Source organism: Balaenoptera borealis (genome assembly GCF_965194805.1).
Source record: "Balaenoptera borealis genome assembly, chromosome: 13".
Lineage (NCBI taxonomy): Eukaryota > Metazoa > Chordata > Mammalia > Artiodactyla > Balaenopteridae > Balaenoptera > Balaenoptera borealis.
The window spans coordinates 54,473,764-54,500,999 of NC_138870.1; the positions used below are offsets into that span (position 1 = coordinate 54,473,764).

The 27,236-nt window shown below is 38.4% G+C and overlaps 1 protein-coding gene across 1 annotated transcript in view; it reads right to left on the reverse strand.

Annotated features, from left to right (window-relative positions):
- The window catches only part of WIF1 (WNT inhibitory factor 1), an 85,025-nt gene that overhangs the window by 35,557 nt on the left and 22,232 nt on the right, over positions 1-27,236 (reverse strand). The window contains exon 3 of the mRNA XM_082351269.1: positions 1,433-1,541. Coding sequence (XP_082207395.1) covers positions 1,433-1,541 — 109 coding nt within the window. The remainder of the gene's footprint in view (positions 1-1,432; positions 1,542-27,236) is intronic.

The window sequence follows — 27,236 nt, forward strand, 5'->3', positions numbered from 1 at the left end:
CACAGACATTTACACTGCCTAACAGATACAAGAAAATAACTTCCTACCTCATAGGAATTTAAAAATCAAATTGAAAGAACACTGAGAAACCACTTTTCACTTTTTAAGTCAGCAAAACAGCTAACATGATTAATAACACATGTTGATGAAGTTAGTAAGCCAGGCACTCTCCAACACTGCTAGCCAGGGTGAAAATAGGCACAACCTTTGTGGAAAGTAATTTGGCATTTTGGCAATTTAAGAGCCTTTTAAAAAGTTCATAGTTCATATCCTTTGACACAATAATTTTACATCTAAGAATCTATTCTTAACAAAATAATGAGATGAACTTTAAGATTTTGCTACACACATGAATCCAACAAGTATTTTCTGAGAGCCTGTTCTATGCTGGGCCCTGTGTTGGCAGTCATGGTGAATAAGACAAACAGGGCTACTGACCATCTGTTACTTTAAAAATGACGTTTACTGTGATATTTCTAGTATGCCAACCCTAAAAACAATCTAAGTAACACAATAAGGGAATGAGTAAATAAATTACGGTATGTTCATAAAACAGAATATTATAAGGGCATTAAAAATAACTTTTGGAAAAATCTGTAATGACATGGGAAAATGCTTATGTTAAAATGTTAAAAGCCAAAAAATCATTATGCAACACCAAATATATAATATTACTACAATTATGTAAAAAATATATATACTCAATGTAACATAAGTTACATAAGTGATCTCTGTATTTTTCTACAAGTCATAAAGCCTGGGCTCTAGTCTCAGCTCCACTGTTTATTACTAATACATGACTTTGGAAAAGTCAGTTAAACCTCACAAGCCTCAATTTTCTAACTTGTAAAATGGAGCTGTAATTCAGGCCTTGACTCCCTCCCAGAACACAAATTAGATAATGCATGAACTGGTGTTTTGTAAGTTGAAAAGTTCTAAACAAATAACTGCATACTGGATTTTCTTAGTAGAGAAGGATGATTAGATCTGAAAGACTGAACCCCTTTCTCTGACTTTTCTATGTCTCCTCTCTACTTCAAATTCCTATTCAATACAATGCTCATTTAGGGGATGTTTTTCTTGACTTGTCCCATTCTCTCTCGATCACTTACTTTGCCACATTTATATGTACTACATTAATTCACACTTGTTGGCCAAGTATATCTCACATAGTGACTTTTCTTTTTTTAATCTGGAATCATTTATGAACTGAGTTTTTAGGAAATTGTAAAACTTCCATTTCTTCACGCCTATCCTAATCTTTTGCCCAAAGGAAATAGGGACATAACAACTGATTTGCCCTAAAATCAATAGATCTCTTCAGGAAAACATTCTGTAATCTCTCTGATGGGTGACATATGGAGCTAAAATATTATTCCCATCGCTATTATATTTTAAGTGTAAACCTTTCTCTGAGGCAAAGACCACCCACCTGATGCCTTGTGAGGCACTGTTCCCAGCAGAGGGACATTGACGGTTGGGTCTGCCATGATGCCTTTATCCAGGGAGCGCAAGGACAGGAATTCATAGAAGTATTCTGCCTACAACAAAAGGCATTGACAGTCAGCACCATGGAAACCACAGAGAGTGGGAAGGCACTTCTCAATTCATCATCCCTCTGATGGAAGACTGACATTTTTCACTACAGGAATTCTGGAGCACACGACACTTAAAATATTGTGTAGGCATAACTCTCTCTTCTGGGTTTTAGAACTCTAGAATTAGACTCTGCTTGGAGAGAAGTGATTCTTTAAAAATATTAATAACACATATCCAAGATATTCACAAGGTAGCCTTTTAGCTTAAAAGGATTGAGAAAACTTCTCTTAAGGAAACAGGTGATGTCAAAACAATCTTCAACTAGCCCTTAGAAAATCCATCTCAGCTTCTTGGGTCATTCTTTAATTCTTTTCAAATCTGATGTGAGTCTTTGACCAGAATTTGGAAAGATGTAATAAATAAGTGATAATGAAAGCAGCAACCTATTGGCAAAAGAAGACATGAAAGTCCAAAATTTAATTATCTTGGTGTTAATGTTTATTTTTCAGTATCATTCCCTTTGGAAGGTTTATATTTAACATTTCAATTTAATTATGGAGAGAAAAGTCTAAAAATGTAAAAACCACCTCTTCAATATGACAACAAGCCGTAAAGCTTTACATTGTAAACATTTTCATTTTCCCACTGAGTCTAGTTGAGAAAATGATTCTTGCTACTTGAATGGCCATGAAATATTGAAAGTAGTGATGTATAATCTCACTGTAGAGCTTTGATGCTTAACTGATTCTCAGCTGGATTATTAAAACGGTTTGTGATGGAAACAGTGTGTTCTTGCTTAGGAATAAAGAACAATCAATAAATAGCACAGATTCTGAAATGAAAGATAGGCAGATTAAGTGGTTCTGCAGTTACCTGTAGAGATATCCAGAATTTGGATGGGTTAATTAAGTTGATTACATAAACATGGGCTAGGAAGAGGTTTAAAAAAGAATACAGCCTTTCTTATATGCAGTATAAAAATTTATATGCAGTATAAAATTTATTTTCCAATGTGCAAGATATAAGAGATATATGGTAGACATTGACACAACTTTCTGCCTTAAGTCACAATAAAAATGTATTAGGCATTAAGGACTTTACCATGAGGGTGCTAATGCAAGAGGGTAATCTCAGCAGCTATAGGGACACTGTCCATGCCTGGAGTGAGTTGAAAAGCACTTGCAGGTCTCACTAGGTCAAAAGGGGCACCTTCACTGACCAAATTCCCTCTGCAACCGCTTCTTTGAATTGTGTCAGTGGTTCCAGAAGACCACTGTGAAAGGTTCCCTGGGTGGGTAAAAAGAGTTGTGTGAATTAATTTTACTAAATTCATTCACTAGGAGGGCCCTGAGGATAAAGGGTCATAAGACAGTTAATTTCTACCCTGTCTAAGGGAAGGATTGCAAGAATTCTGATGAAAGGAGTGTCATCAGGAAAGGTCATTCAATTGGAATGAATTCCTTTGAAAAAGAAAACATTATTTATGTCCCTTCAGGAAAATCAACGACTATTAAAAGTGGGCTACTCCTTAGATGGCGTTTCGTGAATCTAGGTGTTGTAAATGACTTCCACCAGCTGTGCTTCCCTCTATACTTTACTAGGTAATATTTGTCATTCCCCTTTTTGTTCTAAAGCATATCATGGTTGGTATTATGAAGGGATTTAGCACCGTATGCCCTTGTAATTAATAACTTTTGGTTATTTATATTACCAAGTACAGTAATATCAGCTAGCAACAATAACACAACAACCACTTGTGAAATTCCACATGCCAAAATATTCGAAATATTTGTATTTATAGTACATTTAACAATGGAAAAGAGCTGAATGGACAGTGCAAATATGTTGAAAATAAAACATTTCAGTAGCTATATTGCTTCAAATAACACATAATGTTATCATTTGCTGCTCCATAATTATACCTTTCACGTTATAAATTAAATCTATGTTTACATGGATGATGTATTTTAAAATTGCATTTATAAAAACTACTATAATTTCAGTAAGTTTTTAAAATCATTTTTTTGCATTAATAAGAAAGAGGATGAAAGACTAGACACCAAGATTAAAAAAATGACTGTAGGATTTTTTTTTTAAATTGGAGTATAATTGCTTTACAATGTTGTGTTAGTTTCTGTTGTACAACAATGTGAATCAGCTGTATGTAGACATGTATCCCCTCCCTCTGGAGCCTCCCTCCCACCCCCCAATCCCACCCCTCTAGGTCATAACAGAGCACTGAGCTGAGCTCCCTGTGCTATGTGGCTGCTTCCCACTAGCTGTCTATTTTACACATGGTAGTGTTATGTATGTCAGTGCTACTCTCTTCACTTCGTCCCACCGTCCCCTTCCCACCCTGTGTCCACAAATCCGTTCTCTACGTCTGCGTCTCTTTTCCTGCCCTGCATGACTGTGTAGGATTGATAGTAACTGATTTTCTTCCTTTTTCTCTCTTTTCCAAATTTTCTATATGTGGTTCCATGCCTTTTATAGTGAAATAGATACACTTATTTAACAACAGACATTAATCACATACCCTGCTTTCAGTTCTGTGTGGCTGATGATAATCATTGGCTGTATTTGTATAAATCTCTGATCATAGTTGAAATATTCTTCTTGGGCTTCTGTTTAGTGGGGCCACGCTCACGTAACAATGTATTTAAATCTCTTGCAGTCTCCCTGAAAGTGTGCTTCCAGAAAACAACACTCGGTATTTAAGCAGATCCTGAATGTCTCTTTCAAAAGCTTTTGATGATGTTCACAGAAAGTGGGACTGAAAGAATTTCACTCAGTCCAGAAATATAACTTCATAGAACCTTTGGGTCTCCTGTTGTTGCTTTTGAGTGTGGTCACGTAAAGTAGGTTGGGAAGCACGAATGCGCTATATTCAGTTCCAGAGAGTTTATAATTAGCATTGGCATGGCCTCGCCACAGGTTGCAGCTAGGTTTAATGAACTTCTCTGGCAAGCCAATACTCTGATCTTATCAATCACAAATTTTACACTACAGGTTTTAGGGTGTCCCTTTGATTTCTTTGAGAATCAGTAAACATCATGGCTTTTCTACTACAGTTCTAAGACTATCACAAGGAACTGGTCAAAACAGTTTCTTCTTCGGATCTTATCAGCAAAAGGCAGCTGCCAGAGAAAACCTTCTTACTTATTTGGCTTTCTTTTTAGAGATGATGATGCTATAATCTCTAAAGTATATAATTTTCTTCATACCTGGTATATATTTTTCAAAAGGACTTTGTCCATGTTCATGTCCACTGCCTTCTTAAAAACTCCAACTTGAAAACCACTTAGAAATTGACCAACCCTTTGTCTGATCTCAACACTGACTTCTTTCAAAGTTTCACCTTTTCATTATAAAGCAATCTATCAAAACCGCCAATACCATATAAATATTTTTACAAATAAACTATCATCACCATGAGGTAGAGATGAAATATATTCCTCATTTAGCTTAAGGGCTTAAATATTTCCCTCAAAATCACAGAAAATGGCTGATGAAAGAGGTGATAGATTTATTAATGTCATATTATAACTCCTAGACAGGACTTTCTGTTTTTACTTTATTTATAATAAACATTCTTAGTCCCAAACCTCTCTCCTGGAAAGACTTATTTTGGGGCAAATAAAACCTAAATTCTATGCCAAAGAGAACAGAGAGCTAGCTTTAAAGTTTGGGAACAAGTTTCACAAATTGCAGATTTATTATTGAGATAAAAGTAACTCAGAGCATGAACTGCAATAAGGAGGTGGCATGTTGGAGAGCATAAAACCTCTATTAGGAAAAAGTACATTCTGTTACATTAAATGACACTAGTGGAAACTCAGGTAGCGGTAACTAGGATGCTTATTTGGGAAACACATGAAAGGATTGCCTTGTATTCAAACAAAGAATGGGTCTATTCAGAAGAATAATTCACTTCTAAATTAAGTTGCTGAGAAATCTTGCTGGCCTGGTTTGCCACGCAGTAAATTTTCTTTTCATAGAGAGGTATAAAAGACACCCAAATATTATCAAGAAAGGAGGGCCGGAAGCCATTTAACTTGCTTCCAAGCAACTTGGCTGAATATTAGAGTTGTTCCTTCCAGAAGAGATGAAGACATCATTTAAACAGCAAAATGGGATAACTCATAAGGCCTTTGCTCTGGCACTCATTTTTGGGTAGACATGGAGAAAGGAAGCAGAGAATTGCATTAACCATTGGAAGGAATGGAGAGAATCCAGTATTTCTTTTCCACCTTTGAAGTTCTGAGTTTATGGTGTACACTTAATCTAATAAGCACAATAATTGCAGGAACCTCTGAGTTAAGAATCAAAGGTTCTTCATAAAACCATGGCTCTCAAACCTCTTTTAACTTCATGTATTACGATGTTGGCCTGTGTTCATGGGAAAACTTAAACAATAAAGGTATCGTATTTGTCCCTCCAGAAATTTCAGGTGATTTAAAAATACAGAACAGGACTTCCCTGGTGGTGCAGTGGGTAAGAATCCTCCTGCCAATGCAGGGGACATGGGTTTGAGCCCTGGTCTGGGAAGATCCCACATGCCGCAGAGCAACTAAGCCCGTGCGCCACAACTACTGAGCCTGCACTCTGGAGCCCGTGTGCTGCAACTACTGAACCCCGCACACCTAGAGCCCGTGCTCCGCAACTAGAGAAGCCACCGCAATGAGAAGCCTGCGCACCGCAATGAAGAGCAGCCCCCGCGCACCACAGTTAGGGAAAGCCCGCGCGCGGCAACGAAGACCCAACGCAGCCAAAAATAAAAAATATAAATAAATAAATATATTTAAAAAATACAGAACATACTGCCATAGAGTTTGAAATTTTACAAATAATTTTTGCTGAGTGTTCATTATACTCTAGTCACTGTTCATTTAATTGTCACAACAACCTACTATTATAGCATACAAGTATGTTCAGATTAGCCAGGCCCTGAGCATGAGAATTACTAAAGGGATATAAAATAGCTCCTACACGGTATGTGAAATGCAAGAAGAAATCTAAAATAAGCAAGAAAGGAAAATAGTTCAATGCTGAAGTCCCAAACAAAACGAATAAGCATGCCCAATGCTTAAAATAATCTGACACCTGAATGTCTAGACCAAAAATGCCAGATCTCACGTTCTTCCTCGGCATTCTTCTTGTTACCTCTCTGCAAAATTTCATCCTTCAAACTCACAACTCCTTATCCTTGGATTCTGGGACAGTCCGCTGATTCTTCTCCCACATCTTGACTTTCCTGCATGTCCTTATTAAGTCTCCTCTCAGCTCACAGTCTCAGAAAATCATTCGGACTCAAGCCTCGGCTCTTCACTCTTCACATTCTGCCATAAAACTCCTGCACTTTCACAGACTGAAGTACTGAATAGTTCCTTCTGAGCAATGATGCTCAGCGCGAACCATTCACACCACGTCATGGCGTGCTGTGTCAGCACGGAGCCTCATTCACAAAGCACCATCCCCACCTGCTTTCTTTGCATCTGTCCACAGTATTATCATTTTTCCATAATAAAGGCACCAAACCTTAGGGTTGTTTCTTGCCTCTCCCGATAGCCAGACACCAAAATCTTCTCCTTTCTCTTTTCGTAATCTCTTTTGATTCTGTCTCTTCCTTTCATTCCCACTGCTCACCCTCACCCAACCTTTATTTCTTCAAGGTGGCATTACTGTAACATTTCTGAAATATCCTGCCTCTTTAAAATATCTGCCATAACATAAGCCAATATATCTAATGAAAACATCACTTTCTTATTGAAGTATAGTTGATTTACAATATTGTGTTAGTTTCAGGTGTACCACATAGTGATTCAGTATTTTTGCAGATTATATTCCGTGATAGGTTATTACAAGATAATGGGTATAATTCCTGGTGCTACACAGTATATACTTGTTGCTTATCTATTTTATATATAGTAGTTTGTATTTCTTAATCCTATCCTCCTAATTTGCCTCTCCCCCTTCCCTCGCCCCTTTGGTAACCACAAGTTTGTGTTCTATATCTGTGAGTCTGTTTCTGTTTTGTATATACATTTATTTGTATTATTATTATTATTATCTTTTGATGTGGACCATTTTTAAAGTCTTTATTGAATTTGTTACAATATTGCTTCTGTTTTACGTTTTGGCTTCTTGGCCGCGAGTCATGTGAGATCCCAGCTCCCCAACCAGGGATTGAACCCACATCCCCCTCTGCACTGGAAGGCGAAATCGCAACCACTGGACCGCCAGGGAAGTCCCTGTATTATTTTCTAGATTCCACATATAAGTGATACAAAGTATTTTTCTTTGTCTGACTTATTTCACTAAGCATAATATTCTCTAGGTTCATCCACACGGCTGCAGATGGCAGTATTTCATTCTTTTTTACGGTGGAGTAATATTCCATTGTATGTATAAACCACATCTTCTTAATCCAATCATCTGTTGGGCACTTGGGTTGTTTCCATGTCTTGGCTATTGTAAACAGTGCTGCTATGAACATAGGGGCTCATGTATCTTTTTGAATTAGTATCACTTTTGCCACATCACAATCCTTTCCTGTCTCTCTTTATCTCCAGGATAAGGCCTTTAGCTTGTTTGAATGTCCTCCACAATTTGGCTCCACATTTCCTTTATTTCTTACTACTCCCCAACAGGGATACACTGATGGAGCTCAACTGGCCTGCTCTGTACATACCAGAGCCACACCTGTATTCCAGTGTTTTGGCCTATACTGACCTGTGATAGGACTTAAACCAGCCTGGCCCTTAAACATGTACCGCCATGTATTATTATGAAACTTTTCACATGTGTATATCATGTATTCTCATAGACATTTTGGATTCTTTGTGTTGAGGATGGGATTATATTTTTTTTTTCCAAAACTCTGTTGGAGATTCACTCAGCCTTGTGCACGGCACAAGGTATTTAATAAATATTTGCTGAATGAATGAATGACCTACCAAGAAACATCCAGATGTGTAAGCCCACTGCGTTCCAGAACACATTGTTGTGGTGAAGTGGCATTAGCCTCTGATTCTACTGATAGGCAGCAGCTTCTCTGTTTTGGCAATTGCTAAATTACTTTTATGGGTCAAAAGATTCTCTTTTACTTTGCTGTATGGCAGTCACCGCAGCATACATAGAGAATAGAGAACATTTTAGAAGAAAGGAGCAATCAAACAAACATTGACATTTGATATCCAGCCAATCTGGGCATAGTTTGTAACCGTTTTATGCTTGTTTGGGGACAAAACCTTGGCAATCAGGCTCCCAGAAGGAATATAAGCAAATCGTGTAAACAAGGTCCAGTTCTGAAACATGACTGTCCAATGCTCTTCTGGTTCATATTTCCCACTTGCATCTCTCCTATAAGTTACATATATATAATTATAACGACATGCAATTTATATAATTTAAAAAGTTTATAAATTTTGTAAAATTGTATAAACTTACATAAATTTTGCATTCTGTAAGTTACAATATGCAATTGCCAATGTCACTGAAATATCAACAATGACTTTTTTCCTGCTTTCTTTTGAAACTGGCCCTAAGAGGAACTTGTTTCAACAACAAAAAGAAAAAGCACCTTCTCATGCAGAGTAGTTATTTAATTATGTCGCTGGCTTGGATTAAATTGACATTGAAATTAACATTTTTAAGGAGAGAATTTCAATCAGCCTAGTTCTTCTGTTCTAGTAATCGTTTTTATACACACTAGAATAGACCACAGTCAGTGGGCTGGTTGAGGGAGTGAAGTTATTGGAATATAATGGTAATAGTAAAACTTAAAGTCCAAGTAAACACACCCGGGACCACAAGAGTTTTGTAAACTAAAACTGGCAGGAGATCACACGGTTTGGCTTCACATGAATCTGAAATATCTAAGACATTTTCCATTTTTTCCTCCTAGGGTTTGGAACCATCATCGCTCATGCAAACCAGAAACAGACCCGGTTATCTGACAAATCCCTGGCTAGTCACTCTCTTTTAAGATTCCTAAAGACAGGAAAGCAATGCAAGAGAGCTAGCTATATTGCTATTTTGTATTAGATAAAATGAAAAGTTAGGTTTTGTCTTCTTTTTAATTTTTTTGAGGGAGGGATATAACAAGGCAGCAGAAAAGCAAAGCATTAGAGAATGGAAAAGGTTTTTTTAAAGTTTTTTTGAAGACTGAAAAAAAGGGTATCAGTGTAAAGACCATGTAGGCTCTAAACAAAATACAGCCCCGTTCAGCACACATTCACCAGACTGCCAAAATTTTCCTTGGAAAGAGCAATGTTGGTAGGGTAGGAGATAGATGGGCCCCTGGGCTGGATGGCTGGTGTTTGTCAGGTGGAGTAAAATTGAAGCTTTGTTCTCACCAGACTCCAGAAGCTGAGCTCTGCTGAAGTAAAGAGATAAGATGACCACTGCCGAGGTCAAGGAAAACTTCCCCGTCTGCACATGCACAGCAAAGCTCCTTGGGGGTGAAAAAGGGAGGGGGCGCCACCCTCATAATAAGTGTGGACATACGCTCCACAGGCCTCTGCGGTGGGATCCATATTAGCAAAAATTTGCGCACACATGTTGGGGAGGATCCTAGGACCAGTCAAGTGTGGAAAATAGAACAAGATAATTGTCCAAAGGTAAACAAAGACCCGGAAGGACTGTTCTATATAAGTGATTTAAATCACCTCTTTACTGCACTCGTCCTCATTAGAGAGGACGCCCGTACCCTTTCTCTCTGGGTATGGATGTCTGCCTAGCTTCTGACTTACTGCGCTCCTCCGCATTAGGAAGGATGCCCATACCCTTTCTCTCTGGGTGTGTATTTCTGCCTTGCTTCTGTCTTACATAAACAAACTCCTTATCTGTGTGCTCTCCTACATGTTACGCTGTGTCTCTGATAATAAACTTTGTACCTGTTTTTTACCTCCTTGAAACATTCTTGCTTTCAAATGGGGATAAGAGCCAGGGAAATTTTGTCTTTAGCCTCTAGCCCCTGGTGGTCCAGCGGCTAGGATTCCTGGTTTTTTTACATCCAGGCTACCCGGGTTCAATTCCTGGGCACGGAACTAAGATCTCTCTTCAGGACCGCTCACTGCTGCCTCTCTGAGATCATCGACAGCAGTGGGGTTTCTGAAAGCTTCATTTCTTTTTATTCCTCAAGCCTTCTGGGACGAGTACCTCCTTCTCAGAATAAGCCTGCCCTAATTCAAGCATTTGCAAAGTTATGGGTCAGTGCCAACCTAAAAACTGGGCAGTAGGAAGAAGGACCGTATTGGGCAATATTGCGTGGGGTAAGGTAAGGGACTGAGGAAAGAAAACATCATTACAAGTGGTGCAGCTGGCACTTTGAGGGCTAGGGACAGTCTATACAGGAGGTATGGGGGAAAAAAACAGTGTGGAGGAACTCAGGAGCACAGCTACAATGTCTCCTGGACACTAAGAATAATTATTGGAGACCATGGAAGGGCTAATAAAGCAGCAGTATGAATGCAAGTGTTCTAGAGGAGATGGGAGAGGGAGAGTTCAGTTCTGACAAAGGAAAAGGAATACTTTTTCTATTTTTTCCTTCACATCTCAAGATTTATATTTGAATATTTCTTTTCTTAAAGCTTCAGAAGCAGTCATCGGGTATTCACGGAGGCGGTGGGTGGGAGAGAATGTGCTAAGAGCTATTTTTCTAATAATAATTTAGAAACTGTGCAAGTACCCTTATACCTCGTTTATTCTTCATCAGTATCTCATCCCCTTATTCTCTTTCACATAATTCACTTGGTGGTATATTTCAGCGTATCACATTTTTGGGGGGCAGAATGACACTTATAAAGTGTACCAATAAATTTGGGTAGTACATATAAGTAGCTCAAAAGAGGCAAAGTTAATATTCCATTTCTTTCAGGGTTCTTTATAATTTATCTCTAGAGGTATATATTTATTACATTCTATTGATAAAAAGTGTCTGAAATTTTTAATGGACTTAGAAATGTCAGGAGATACTCTCAGTGATGGCTTTTAAAATATTTAATATTAGGTCATATTTTTCTTAGTTTAAGCTTCAGGTAAAGAATTGCTTCTGCAATTCTTTAATTTTTTTTTAAATTGAATCCACATGGACAGTATTAACTTCTTTGATAAAACCCAGAAAAAACAGAGTTTCTCCCTTAACTTTATGTTTTAAAAAAATGCATTAAACTAACTTGTTAATGGTTATGAGATATGCCTTAATTTGACTTCTTTGTTCATATCATTTCAATTTCATATATCAGAATACTATGTGACAAGATATCCTCCAATGGCCAGTTGTTCTGTTCCTACCTAAGAGCCAAAGAGGAAAAAAAAATCTGTAACCTTATAATTAGATTTTCAAAGTCCAAAATTTAGAGAACTAGTCTTACTAGCAAAAGATTCAAATAATAGTCACCACTATAAATTTTTTTATACTTCAGAAAAAGCCATTGCCTCGAACATACAGCACAATTAGCCTTTTAAATCTTCTAAGCTCCTCTGGATATTTGCTGTTATAAAATTGTTAGTCATCCATGCACCAATCATCCCTCTTTAAGAAAAAGAGAAACAGAACTGAAGCAATTTCCTGGAGACTACTGGTGCTGAAAACCCATAATCTGAGGACTGGCTAAATCTATGTGGCCAACTCCAGTCGTCTCCGAGGACCCCTGCGCAATTCTTTTAAACATCCCTAGTTTCTCCCTTCTCCTACACACAATTCCATAGATCCCCCAGTCCTCTGCCCCATTCCTGCTGTCTTCACTCAACTGACGACAATATCTTATCCACAATGAAAACAGAGACTGCTAGATAGGAATTCTCTCAACTTTCTTCCGTCTACCTACAAATAGGCCACATCCACATTCCATCCTGCTTCCTTCCCACATCCTCTGAGACTGGCTCCATCAATAATGTCATCTTCTCTCATCTATAATAATGTGATGAAAAGGTTAAAAACCCAACCCTGTGCCTACCAGGCTATCTTTCTTCCTTCCCATTATTATGATGCTTCCAGAGGAGGCTATACTTGTGGCTTTGGTTTTCTTGCCCATCGGTCTTCAGCTCACTAGAGTATGGCTTTTTCTCTCATTACTATTAAAATGTTTTCCTAAAAGGTCACTGATGACTTCCAAGTTGTTAAATCCATTAAGCACTTTTCTGCCTTAATCTCTCCTGTATTCTCTTAAATTTTTTAACACAATCAACTTCTCTCTCTCTTTGACCTATACATAGCAACAATCTGGATTTTCTGTCTCCTTCTCTGATCAGTCTTTCTCTATGACCTTCACATGCTTCTCTTTTTATAACTGCACCTTACAACGAGTTTGGAATGTGGGCCCATACACCATTAGAGAATCCATAGCTTTTGTGTTTATATGTATATGACTATTCTGGGGGGAGAGTAGACCCTAGCTTTTATCACATTCTTAAAGGAGTCCATGACTCAAAAAAAAAAGTTAAGAACCACTGCCTTCAAGGTTGATGTTTCCAGGATACAACTTCTGGTCTGCTCTTCTTGCTTCTGCTCTCTTCTTGGGGTATCTTAATTGTTTCTATGTCTTCGATTTACACCTACATTTCCATGATCTCCAAATTCTTATCTCCAGTTTTCACTCTTCTTCTGAGCTCTAGATTCATATCTACAGCTGTCTACCAGACATCTACCCTTGGACTTAACATGCTTGAACCAAACTCATTATCTTCCCAATGAACCTGTTCACTTATATGTCTTTAGACAGCAAGCACTCTATAACCAATGGCCCAAGCTATAAACATGGCAGTCTTTTTAGACTATTCTTTCAACACCCACCTCCACAAACTTTCACTGATTTCTCAAATCGATTTCCTTCTTTCCTTCCCATTGTTACGACCAAAATTCAGACATTTCTCACTCATGCCCCTGTAATTGTCCCTCAACAAATCTTCCTATTAATTAATGACCTCCAGATGTATCCCCTCCAATCCACATTATCATCCAGTTTTTCCTCCTGAATGCCAGCTGGACCACATCACCACTCCTACTTAAAACCCTTAATAATTTCTAACCACAAGGAGGAGTTTAGCTACAGCTTTGTATTGGGCTCTGCCCACCAGCCTCTTCTCTCATGTCTTTCCTCACAAGGCATTGATCCGGCCACAGCAAGCTTTGAATCCACTAAGCTGCCATGCTCTCTCATGAACCCGGCTCCCTCCTCTACACTTGGAATGTCTACCCCTGCCCTTGTCCACCAAGCAAAGTCCACCTTGACTTACCTCTCCAGACTCAGGTGAAATGTCACCTCTTTGGTAAAACTTTTCCACTTCAGATGCTTCTTTCCTGTACTCTTCCTTATCTTTACTATTGTATTTATGCTAACAATCTATTTACTTGTCTTCCCACTCTCCTCTAGGCAGAGGATCTTGTCTGTTCTTATTTGAATCCCCGGTGACTAATATATTTTTTGTGGCTCAAAAATGATTATAAAAAAACAGATACAAGCTTTAAGTCCAATTAGTCATCTCCTTAAAAATAACAGGTAAATCATGTCTTACCATGTCTAATCCAAGTCATGTAATTTCTGACTTTAAATGAAACAGAAGCCCCAGTATACTTGTGAAGCTTTGATTGAGAGAGGTAGACTGGAATTCCAATCACAAGTCAGCAGGAAACGGGTGACAATGAGGCCACACACAAGAAAACCAAGCTGCTCCTGAGCTGGCTCTCCACTGAGACAGCTAGCAGTCCAAATAACACCATCCAGACGCTGGGGTGAATTTGGGTGAGACTTGGGCTACAGTCAGCCCAACCTGGCTCGAATTCTAATTCCACTACTTACTAGCTTGCCTTGGGCAAAATCTTAGCTTCTTATTCATTTCAACACATATGTATTGAGTGTGCCAGGCACTAGCCTTTGTGTATGCCTACAATGCCAAGGATGAGTAAAAACAGATCTAGTTTTTGTCCTTATGGAGTTTGCAGGCTGGAAGGGGGCTGATCATTAATCAAATAATTAAGACTGTGATAACATACTTCAGAGGAGAAGTATGTAGAGCTTTGAGAATACGTAATTTGACTTAGCTTGGGGTCAAGAAAGGCTCGCCTGAGGTCTGCTGAATGCACAGAAGTTAAACAGGTGAAAGAGGGAGCACCGTTTTCGGCCGAGGAAAGATCAGGTGTGTGAGCTCTGACGGGACTTTGGCAAGCAGGAGGAACTGAAGGGAGGCCAGAACCTGCTTTATAGCACTGTTGCAAGGATTAAAATAAATAATGTGTGTAAAGTACACAGCCAATGTTGGCACATAGTAAGCATTCAACAAATAGTAGGATTAATACGCAAGTCCCTTATTGATGGGGTGTGGCAGCAGTTTCTAGACAGTGGGAGAACCCATAGGTAGAAAGAAACAGCCTGAGGATTTCTGGGTGTTTGGGGCTGGAGTAGTGTGATCTAGAGGGTTCTCACAGTCCTGAAGGATGTCAGCCATGTGCTGTGGTTATAGGGAGAAGAGTTCGAAAGGAGAGCAGTGGCTGTGAAAATTGTCTAAAAAACGTTTCCTTTTATGCTTATTGCAGACATGGGTTTACAGTTCAGGTTATCCTATGTAGCCAAAATTGCAATTACCTTATTTCTTTAGCTTTAAAACAAGTTAGAAATGTCTTTTCAAACTATTAATTTAGAGAACAGAAGAATAAGTAGGACTACACCACCCAGATGTAATCAGAAAAATCTAGGCTATGGGAAACTCTATATGCCAGAAACCTAGTCTCCTCAACAAAAATTTGAAGAAATTTAAAAATGAGAGCAATGGAGGGAAAACATAGATTAAAAGAGACCTAAAAGACTTATCAACCAATCACAATATGTGGACCTTATTTTTGGATCCTCATTCAAATAAACAAACCTTTAAAAATGTATGATGTTTATGAGAGATAGTTGGAAATTTAAACACTAACTGGATATTTGTTTGTATTAGAGAATTATTTTTAATAATTTAATAGTGTGGGGTTTTTAAAGTTATCTTTATAGATACATACTAAATATATTTGTGGGTGAAATGATACGATACCTGAAATTGTTTCAAAATACTATGGGAAGGGGAAGTAGGTGGGGAGTACAGATGAAACAAGACCGGCCATGAGTTAATAATTCTTGAATTTGGGTGACAGATACATGGGTGTTCATTTTTCTATTCTGTCTATATTTGTATTTTTTTTTACATTTTCCATAATAAAAGCTTTTTAAAAAAGAAAATGAAGTCTCATACTGGCATCTATGTTGACTGAGTAAGCTTCAATTCACAGAGAATAACACATCCCAAGCGATACGGCAATGCTTCCCCTCTGGCCGGATGCTTGTAACTAAGGCTCCCCACCTGCTCCAGACACACTAGCTTCCTGCTGTTGCCTTAACATGCCAGGTATATTCCCACCTGAGGAGCTTGGCACTAACTATTCTTTCTGCTGTGATGCTCTTGCCCCAGATATCTGCACAGCTTGCTCCCTGAATTTTATTCCGGTTTCAAGTAAAATGTCATCCAAGCAGCCTGGCTCGTTCATCGTCTCTGAAATAGCAATACCCACCATGCATATTCTTATTTTCTGCTTTAATTTTCCACATAGCACTTATCATCACTTGATATATGTCCATTTAAACTTTTAAAAGTTATGTCTCCTATTCACCACATGGCAAGTAAGCTCTATGAGGGCCAGCACTTCACCTCTTTTGTTCACTGCTGCATCCCTGGCACCTAGAGCAGTGCCTGCCACATGGAAAGTGCTCAATCAATATTCATAGGATAAATGAAAGGAGGAATAACTAAAGAAAGCTCCGCTAAATACAATGACCTATTCTTCTGTTCATGTTTCAATTTGGAAACGTTTTTATTAATTAATTGGAATTAATTTACTTTAAAACCTCTGCCATCATCAGAGCTGTTGGCTGAAATTGATCCCTAGGATACAAGGCAAGATATAGGAAAATCAAACATATTTTTGGAAATATAAGCACAGTATAATTTAACCACAGTAACATTTTACCTATTGTCTGATTTCTTTCCATTCAAATGGTAATATAGGAAATTGGTTGTATGGGATAAAACACTGAATTTAATTTAAGCAGAAGACAATACAGCCGGTCAACCAACCATGGATTCAAATTGGATGAAACTGCCGATGCGAAACCGCAGATACAGAGGGTCAACTGTATTCACTGCACTGAGCCACTTTATATACTAAGGGATGGAGCATTCTCGGATTTGGGTATTTGTGTGGGCTCTTGGAACCCATACCCTGTGGATGCCGAGGGATGACGGTACTCTTATATTCTTAAGTAAGTTCAGGCAAATAGTATTACTATCAGAGTTTCTCTAAGACAAAAATTAAGACTTCTGTAGCTCTTGCCTTGTTTAACACTGTACTATACAGTAGACAATGTAGGCAATAAATACTACTGACTTAAACCAGTACTTTAAAAAAAAAATTTATCTGTTGTTTTTGTCAGAAAAGGTTCTATATCAATACAAGTAGGTGAATATGAGTGTGAGGAGAACTTGTAAATAATTGAACAAATATCTGGGGGAAGAGCAAGCCAGCAGAAGGAATAGTTAGTGCCAAGTCCCTCAGGTGGGATGGTACCTGGGACAATCAGGAAGCAGCTCGGAGGCCAGTGTGGCAGGACCAGAGTGGATGCGGCACTGTGATTATGTGCTCATAAACTGCCCCCCTGGTTGTAGGGGAAGCATTGCCCTGTCACAGGCAAAGGGGTCAGATCCTCCCAGTGGAGGAACCCAGGAAAGCTGCTCATAAGAACAAGATCAGCTGTAAACATCCTCTGGGGCCAGAGTTAAACACTGTGGGTGACATCAACACCCTGCCTCTTGTCTCCTCTCACTTCTTCGTGCTCCCCCCACCCCCGCCTGTACCCCCTTGCCCCAATCTAGCCTTGGAGGAGTGGGAAGTGGTCTAGTGAGAAGAGTCAGCCATGGTGCCTTCCAGGTCACAGCTAAGGGAGGAGAGGAGTTTTAACTATGAATAAAGATCAGAATTTTTACTACTAATACAGAAATGGATATTTTAATTATGGAAATGAGAATAGTCTTAGCACTAAAGTACGCAGAGGACATTTTATATCTCTGGCTGACTAGCGAAATTCCAGGATCTGCCTGAGGATTCATCCAAAGGCTCAGGAGAAAGAAGCCTACATAGTAAGTTTGGAGGTGCTGTTGTGAAAAAGATAGTTCTGTGGTGTTTTGCTTATTTAGTGTAATAGTTTTAAGCCCTTAGATTCTTACAGGAGGATTTTTAAGAGCCAAAGACAGGGCAGCATATTTTCCATCTGAATATTAGCCAACCTCACGGCCTCTCTATTTTGCCCACTTAAAACATGTCAGAATATTAGGGCCAATCTGAACCTTCCCTTGTTACTTTTTAATTGCCATGTTACATATTCGCTTTCTCATTTCTAAAAATTATTTCCTGTAGATTATTTATTTAGTACTTGCAGTTCCTCTTCCTAGAGGTAAACCTAGTTAATGATAATCACTCTTTTCCAAAAGCACAGTGAATGACAGCGCTTTACAGTTAAGCAGTTTGAGGCAGATGCGAGCAGACACCACGGTTAGTCAAGCTGATTCATTTAAAAAAAAAAAAAAAGGCACATTAAAGCTGAATCAACTGTCATCTTTTAGTGATGACTGTTGATCTGATGTGATGAGAGAAAGTTCACGCACGTGGATGGGTCGATTTGGCTCCCGGATGGTCTGGGACATCGTTAACTCATACAGACTGATTCTGGGCCTGGTTCAAACTTCTAAGCCTTTGTTCTTGGGGCTCAGAGGACGGCTTTGAAGTTCAGGATAAAGCTCTTCTAACACACCATTACCAAAGAATAACCTTTTGATTATGATCTCATGAAAGTATAATCAATAACTTACATAAGTTAAAACCATGGCAAACAGTGATGGTCCTGTAACTGGACCTTTATGAATTCCATATGTTACAATCTCTGCATTAGCTATCAGTCTTGCATAATACATATATCTCTTCCCCAAACATAGCCATTGAACTTCCTTAAAAGGCCATGAAACTTTTCACAGCTACTGAAAAGAGTTCAGCCTTGAACTCTTCAGGCCCTTAAGCTAGTATGTGGGTACCTAACGGGCAGGATTTTTTGGAAAGCTTAAAAGGATACTTCCCCCAAATCCAACAGACACTCATCTGTGCAAAGCAATTTAATCAGAGCCAGTAACTTTTTACTTAATTGCATGACTTGTGTGCTTTAAAAAAATATATCAGGGGAATAAAAGACTTTTCCAACAAATCACTGTTAAAATATAAACGGAAAATATATTCATTTAGCAAAAGGCATGCTCTCATGTGAAGTTCTCAAATGACTGGGACCTGGCTAGGAAGCCATTATGTCATTATCTACATTATCTAAGATTTATATTTACTTCTATCTCTCTCTCTCGTTGAACTAAATTACATTTTTACTGAATTTAAAATGTGGGTGTTTAGTGTAGCTTAATTAGCTTCACTTTGGGAGGAAGGGCAGTAAGCATGCAAGAGAAGAGAAGATTTGGGAAGAAAAGTACCTAATCCAGGGCCATGGCAGCTAAAAACAAACAGACAAACAAACAAAAACAAACCAAAAACCCCCAAAACAGAGTTTTCTGATCTATGTAAGGGACAAAGAAGAAGTCTAAATTGAAGGAACACTTAATGACAGAATAAAAGATATCCAAAGAAAGATTAGCCCCATCTTTTTGTACTAAACACCAGACCTTTAAAGAGAGATAAGTATATAAAGTAAATAGAGGACACATCAAAGGAATTATTTTGGCATCTTGACCCCCTCCCTCACAACTATTACTACCCCTGCCCCAGTGTCACCTATTCAGTTTTGTTACCTGTTATCACAAATTTTTTCTTTTGGAACATATTTGAAGGTTGGAAACCTAATGTCCAGCAAATGTATATGCCTTTAGAGTCCTTAGTTCAAAATAGCACTGCTCAATCTTTGTAACTCTACTGTTACTATATAGAACTTCTCCACTTGCAAATATGTTACCAGCTTTCAAATTAAAATTTAAATTACTGACTCACAATGCATTCATTGTACCCATCTACAGAGAAATGTGATATTTGGCTTCATATCTATTTGCTTATAATTCCTAGAGGCTGAGACCATAACTATTTACCAATCTCTTTTCAATGGTCCAACGTCATTTTATAAAAGTAAATTCAAATATCTGTGTGCATGCACACACACACACACACACACAAAGGGATGACCAAAGAAGACCAGTAACATCAAAGGGAAGAAGGATCAGGCTTTTTTGTTTTTAACATCTTCAGCTTGACTGTTTTTTAAGAAAATATCAGTGAGCTAGTTTTGGTCCCTAGTTGTGACAGAGGATAATACGTTACATAAAGAGGCAAATAGGCCAATGGGAAAACTGTATGGATGCAAATGAGCAGAGCCGATATGATCTGAATCACGATTTGTGTGAATATGTGGAAATTGAAAAGCACTGAGAAATGGGTCTCCTGTATTCAGGAGGGAAAAAAAGGATGGCTCTGGAAATTATAGACTGGTCAGCATCAATATCTCTTTTAATACCTAAAAGAATAACATCAACACAGAGTCACATGACACAAACAGTGCCTGACTAAACTGATGTCCTTCCTCAAAAGAGAGGACAAGAAGCAACGGAGAGAGTCCACCTCTATTTCAAAATTACTATTGAGTCCTTCCCACAACTGGGACGTCCAGCCTTTCTACCATTCTGTGGGATGACAAAATAATCAAATTAAGAGCCACACCCAAAGCATAAACCTATGTCAGCCTGGTCTGCATACTGGATGGTGTTTCATTCAGAATGGTCTTGGAAAACCAATCTATTAGATATTCTTATTAGTGACTTTTATAAACAAAATGTGAAGTTGCTCACAAAAGCTGTAGACTTGCTTAAATTAAGTAGATTTTAATACTCTAGAAGACAGAAATATCCAAATCTTAACCAATTAAAATACAACACTATTAAAACTAAAAAAAAATATTCCAACCACTGAAGCATACTGGGGCAACTGAAACTAGGCAGATCAATCTAGAAAACTATAGTTTATCATAACCTGGATTTGAGTAAGCAATTTTACGCTATCTGAAAAAAGTCAACTTGATTATGAAACTTATGGTGTGTAAAATCCTTCCTTCATGCCATGCATTAGATATAATACTAGTATTTATTTTAAATGATATGAATGAATCCCAAGGATTCAGAGAAGCATACCAAAAGCTTATTAAAACCATTTAAAACGGCTTATGAAGGACTGTTTTTGAAAATTAAGTATCCAGATTGATTAGTTTTCAAATTTCGTTTTTGTCTTTAATTCTTGGTAGGTTTTTGTTGTTGTTGTTGTTTGTTTGTTTTTGTTCTTTGTTTTTGTTTTACATATCAGTCTGGAAAACCAGTCTCTGATTTCAGTGAAGTTTTGCTACATGGCTGTTCTCAAGTCCTTAAAGGAACAACAAAAAGAAATGAGATTTCACTGTAGCAAGTAAGATTCTGGATGGATAGAAAGTGAGGGCCATCAACATGATGAAAGTCTGGATAGCTAAAATGACAGGTGAGTTCTTACACAAGGCACTTAAAGATCTGCCCTGCATGCTTCCTATGAGAGGCTGAGATTCCTTCCAGCTCTACTAATCTATAGTTGACCTTGAAAGTCTCTTCATTCACAAGCAGCCTCCCTGTCAACATTTCCTCCCCACTCCTCATGTTCTGGACTGGTGCTTTGCCTACTTCTTGTTTCGACTTTTTCCACTCCCAAACTTTATCATTTGTTCATGCTACTCTGTATCACTCTTTCTAATTCCTCCAAAATTGCTTTGCTCTAAAAAAAAAAATCAAACCTTCCATAACATTTATTTGAGTTATCTCCCTCCCATAGAACTCTTTCCATCAGCATTTTTTTTTTTTTTTAAGAATCACCTTGGCATCATCTCTTATGTATTTCTATCTCTATTGTTTTCCCTCAATTTTCTCTGGTTGTGCCATATCACTTTGGTTCATACTATTAGAGGAAATTAAAGTAATAGAAGTTCTAATACCATGGGGAAAAATCATGTTTATTAAATGGAAGAGGGAAGGAAAGGGAGAGAAGCTGTAATTCTAAGATCAGTGGATTCTAGGGGAAAGAACTAAACCCAAAAAAGAGCCAGCATACTAAAATGAATTGAGAGGACAACAGAACATAAGGGTCAGTACAAGTTGTGCTAACATAATGTCTTTCTTCCTTCTTAGGTAGTGGACAAAAGACAAAGCCAATCTATGAACCCAGGCCAAATTTTCAAAGTCATGTAAAAACAGTGCTATTTTTAAAGATATATATTATCCGGCTATTAAACACTTTTCAACTCTCATTGAAAAATCTGTATCTGTAGTTCCTTTTGATGCTGTTGGGATTTCCACAATTCGGGATCTCAGAGAGCTTTGTAAACAGATCAGGCTTCACAAAGCTCCTCTAAGGTAAAATGGTAGAAGGTGACATTTTAGAGCTGGAAAATTCTAGGAGATCATATGGGGAAACTGAAGGCCATGGAGGTCAAGTTATAGTTCCAAGGCCCATCCAGGCAGGTCTGGCCCAGCATGCTTTCCACAATACCACATTGCCTCCCTACCAACCATTTCCAGTATGCTAATGTTGAAATTAAAGGGGAAAACCCCACACTGACATTAGCCTGAGATTTGGGGGACTACCATTGTTAAATATCTACCATGTCCTAGGCACTGTGCTGGGTAAAAAATACCATGGCCAGAACTGAGTGGTGCCTATAAGTATCCCATCCAGCTATTGCCCCCAGATTGAACATTAAAGTGTGCGTGTGTGTGTGTGTGTGTGTGTATGCGCACGCGCTTACAGGACTGGAAAACACAAGAACAGATCAACTGACTTCCTCAGCTCCATTCCAGGAGAAAAATTGTAGGCAATTCTTTCCTTCCACATTTTATGGGACCGTTGAATTGTGATGTGGTGATGCTACACCTTCTCACAGCTTAAACATTCAGACTAAAACAAAATGGAAAGCTCTGCTCCGGCTGTCAGAAGATACGTGCTCTTTTGCCAGTTCTGTGGCCAGCCTTCTCTGTGATCCTCAGAAAGTCAGTCATCATCTCTGGTTTTCTGATCTGAAAAGGAAGGTGTCTGAAGGAATCTTTAAGACTCCCTCCCTTTTAAGAGTTTATAATTCTAAGTGGAGGCAGCCCTTGACAAATTCTTCTAAGGTTTAACATAGAGTCCGAGCATTTGGGAAGAATGTAGTTCATTCTGCATAGATAGCCAGGTGGAGAATTGGGCTCAATAAAGAGTTGGTTCTCAATGTTAAAGTCTTGGCATATTAGATCTGTGCTCTTAGTGATCTAAGACTCATTACTCATTAGAGTAACCTCAGAAGCATATGAAAAGCTGGACATTCGCAGCAACAGACATCCTTGGATGACACTTTTGTCTTTATCAATATCTGATGTTTTCAAAGTGCAGAGATACATTTTGAGAAGCAATTGATGAGATTACTGAGGGCAAGCCAATGGGATGGTTGAGAATGATTTACCTCCATCAGACCTGCCCATTTCCCTTCTGTTCACCACGTGTTCACGGCAGAAGATGTCACTCAAAGAAGCGTGTGAGGGCCCTGCCTTTGAAGTGGCTGCAGAAGACACTCAGCAGCAGAGAAGCCAGCAGTTTATAAACAATAATTGGAGTCTACCTACCAGGCTTTATTTCCCCCCTGAATATTTTATTCCACAGAGAGCAAATTCAGCAGAAGTTAACAGACACTTCAAAGGCTAAAATGCAGAGTATTTACTCAGATATCAAGACTGCTGGATCAAGTGAAACCATCTCTTTAGCTGCTTGAGGACTTTCTCTTAAATACTCCCCTCTACTCTTTCGCCTTCTACCCCCTTGGATGTTCAGCTCTGATTACAAAGTAATACGTCCTCCCTTTTACAGAACACCCATAAGAATTCCCTTATTTTGATAAATGTAGCAAAATACAACATTCTTCCTCTGAGAAAGATAGCACTTAGAAGTGCTATCTTCTAGCCACTGATGACAATAACTCTCTAGGCTTTGAAGTTGATCTACTTGCTAATCCCTCTCTGCCTTGTTCCTGTCAAAAGTGAGAAAATTATACTGCTGAGTGTTGGGAGAATAAATTACTTAATATATTAAAAAAATTTTTAAAGAGTATACATGCAAAAATAAATGTTCCAATCACTGTTATTTCAAAAATACTTCTGGATAAATATGTCTAAATGTGTATATGAAACACAAAGAGAAACATAAATATTTATCCACATTCACTTAAAATTAGTAGAAAATATATTTTGTTGCTATGTTAAAAAGGAATTACCTGTTTTATTCTTTAGAAATCGCCCACCAGTTGTATTTGTAGACTAGAAGTATAATTTATAATTAATATATATCTGAAGAGTCCTATTTTCACAATTAATAATCATCCCTAGGCAGAGTTACCTTGGCGGACTTAACATCCCTGTATGGGAAGCGAGAGCCACTTACTGATCCCCCACTGCCCCCTACAGTATGAAATTCCCACTAGATGAACTAGTCAGAACTTAGCAAAATGCAGGCACAAATCAACAACCATCAGTACCGTTTGGAAAGCTTCATTTGGAGGTTTAGAAATAAGCTACAAAAGAATCCTGAAAAGGACACCCTTGCATAATTCTGTTGGAAGTATGGAGTAGCCAGTGCAAGCCATTCAGCAATAGTGTATGTGCCAAGAGCCTGTACGATGATCCCAGGTACTTTGACTCAGAAATTCCACTTGTGGAACTCAGTCCTAAGGAACTATTATTAATATTATTAATCATAATAATGGAAAAACTTTTAGTCATCAAGTTGCTCTTCACAGTATTATTTATAGAGTGAAAAATTATCTAAAGACATAATCAAAATAGGAGAATGTTTAAATAAACCAGAGAATAAACGTAATAACATGAGAAACTGCCCCACTGTCCTTAAGCAAACAACAAACAAAAAAGGACACAAATCATTACTTCAGTGCAAACAACTAGATGAAAAAACACCAAAATATTAACATTTCTTAACTATACATGACTTCCCCATTCTTCTTTCTCTTTTTCTGTATTTTCCAAAAATTTTTAGAGGGAATACTAGTTTATGATGGAAAAAAGTAATGAACTTAAAATAAAACTCTGTAAGGATTCATAAAATGAAACAGTTATACCCAGGAAATTAAGTACTACAAACTCTAATGAAGTTCAGTTTATGCTCCTGAGTGAGTAATGGGTTTCGCAAGTCATAATCACTACAAAGACAGCTCGCAATTTAAAAAAATCTCAATTTGTAACAGAGAGACAAGATCTCAGAGCTGATTCCTTGCTTCTTTGTAAAGAGCCAAGGCAGGAATAAATATTATGAATACCCAGAAAGGAGCTACAATTCGGAGGTCTTAAAGGATAAATATTAGTAACATAGCTGTCCTGCCTTACCTGCCTCAGAGTTTTAACTCCAAAAGTCGGTCAAACTGAATGGACTGACACCAAGCTAATAAGCAAACCAGAGAAAAATTGTCTAAAGTCGATCTTAGGAGATTTGATCAGCCTTATGAAGGCAAACAGGATTTTGAAAAGTTAATTCTGTTCAAAGTTTATTTTTTTGATACAATAAACCGTACTGTCGAAACTGTTTTTCTTCCTGGGGTTTGAATTCAGACACAAAACCAAGAACAATGCGGAAATGGTAATGACAAATAATAAATCACAGACATTTCAGAACTGAAAGGAACCCTCCTATTTTACAGATGAGAAAGGAAATGAAATACTTGTCTGAGGTCCCAGAGAAATGGTGTAGGAGCCAGGCAGGCAGGAAGCCAGGCCTCCCGAGGCCAGCGCAGTGTGACACTGCGTTCAGAGAGCTGGACGCCATCACTTGGAGTGGCATTTGGGCATCCTGCCAGTACACTCCCTTGCCTGGGATCTGACCCACTACCTTCCTTTGGCCTCATGGCTCCCATTTAGCACTAACAGCTCATTAATACAAAGGAAAGAAAAGACCTTACTTTTTCAGTGTCTGCTATGTGTCAAGTGCTTTGTACACATTATGCAACTGCATTTTGCTGCCACTGTACGAAGTAAATTAATTCTTTTCTTTTAGTACTTGAAGAAACCAAGGCCCCAGGAGTTTAAGTGATCAAGATTTGGCCCGGGCTGCCATTTGCCTCTCTTTGATGGTAACTTCTCCCACTGTTAGGCAGCTAACACAGAAAACTGATGTGTTAAGAGTTCTCCAGAGAAAAGGAACCAAAAGGATAAATAGTTAGATAGATGGTACATATGATTTTGGAGGCTGACAGTTAGCAAGCTGGAGACTGAGGAGAGACAGTGGTGTTCTTCCAGCCAGAGTCCAAGGCCTGAGAATGAGGACAGCCAGTGTTTCCAGTCTGAAAGAAGGTGGGCTCAAGACCCAAGAAGAGTCAATCTTTCCATTTGAAGGCTGCAGGTAGGAGGTGTTCCCCCTACCCCTTACTCCTTCACAAGGGTCAACCTTTTTGTTCTATTCAGGCCTTCAACTGACTGGATGGGGCCCACACACAATGGCCCAATGTATGTGGGCCACACACTCTCAGTCTACTGATTCAAATGTCAATCTCATCCAAAACGCCCTCACAGATCTATCAAGAATAATGTTTGACCAAATGTCTGGGCACCCTGTGGCCCAGTCAAGTTGACACATCAAAGTAACCATCATGCATCGTATTCTTCAGTATGTTGAGGACCTGGACTAGGGGGAGGTAAGCAAGACACCCAGAGCACAAATTTATGGAGGCACTCACTGCCAGGTTCAACAAGCACCCTGGGTGCCTTACTTCTCTAGCCCTGGTCCTGGCCCCATGTTCCACTCAACAGGGCAGATTTGATTACCTTTTTTAAACTGAAGTGTTTTATACCGGGGAACAACTTTCTACAATCACGTAAATACCATTCTAGAAAAGTCTTGGGTATGCAGAGTTTCTCAAGGAATTGATAGCAAAAAATATCTGAAATACCAAATAAGGAAACAGAAGAAGGGTAATTATTTCTACACTTACTATGGAATGGAATGATAACTCACTTATATTTTCCACTGAAAATGTTTCCTTATAATTTAAATAGTATTTATTGCATGGGGCCTCATTTATTTTTATTGAAAGGCAGAAGCCTTTCTACAAAATCACAAACACACAAATCTTCTGTGCATTATAGAAAAATGCATAGCTATTAAAGATTAGGTTTGAATTATTTTACTTTTGGCTAAAGGCCACTCATTGCAAATTATCATAGTTATTCCTCACTTTTGGTTATCTACAATTTCACTGATGCATGATTTTTTCACAGTTATTGGGAGGACTGAATGAACCTAATGAGATCATATAAATGAAAACATGTTTTAAACTATTAAGTGCAATATAGAAAAGTGTCACTACTATTAGCAGAATGATAGAACAACCTCTTACCTCAATTCAGGAGAGCTGTATCAGTTCATACACTCTCCCTCAGTTAACAAGTAATGTTTCCTCAAACCCTGGACAACACAGGACATGCAATGATAACTCTCCAAACTCAAGGCTGCAGATATCCAAGAAATCAGATAAGTTTAATGATCAAACTTTGGGAACCAAAGACATTCAGCCAGTCTGGGGTCAAGT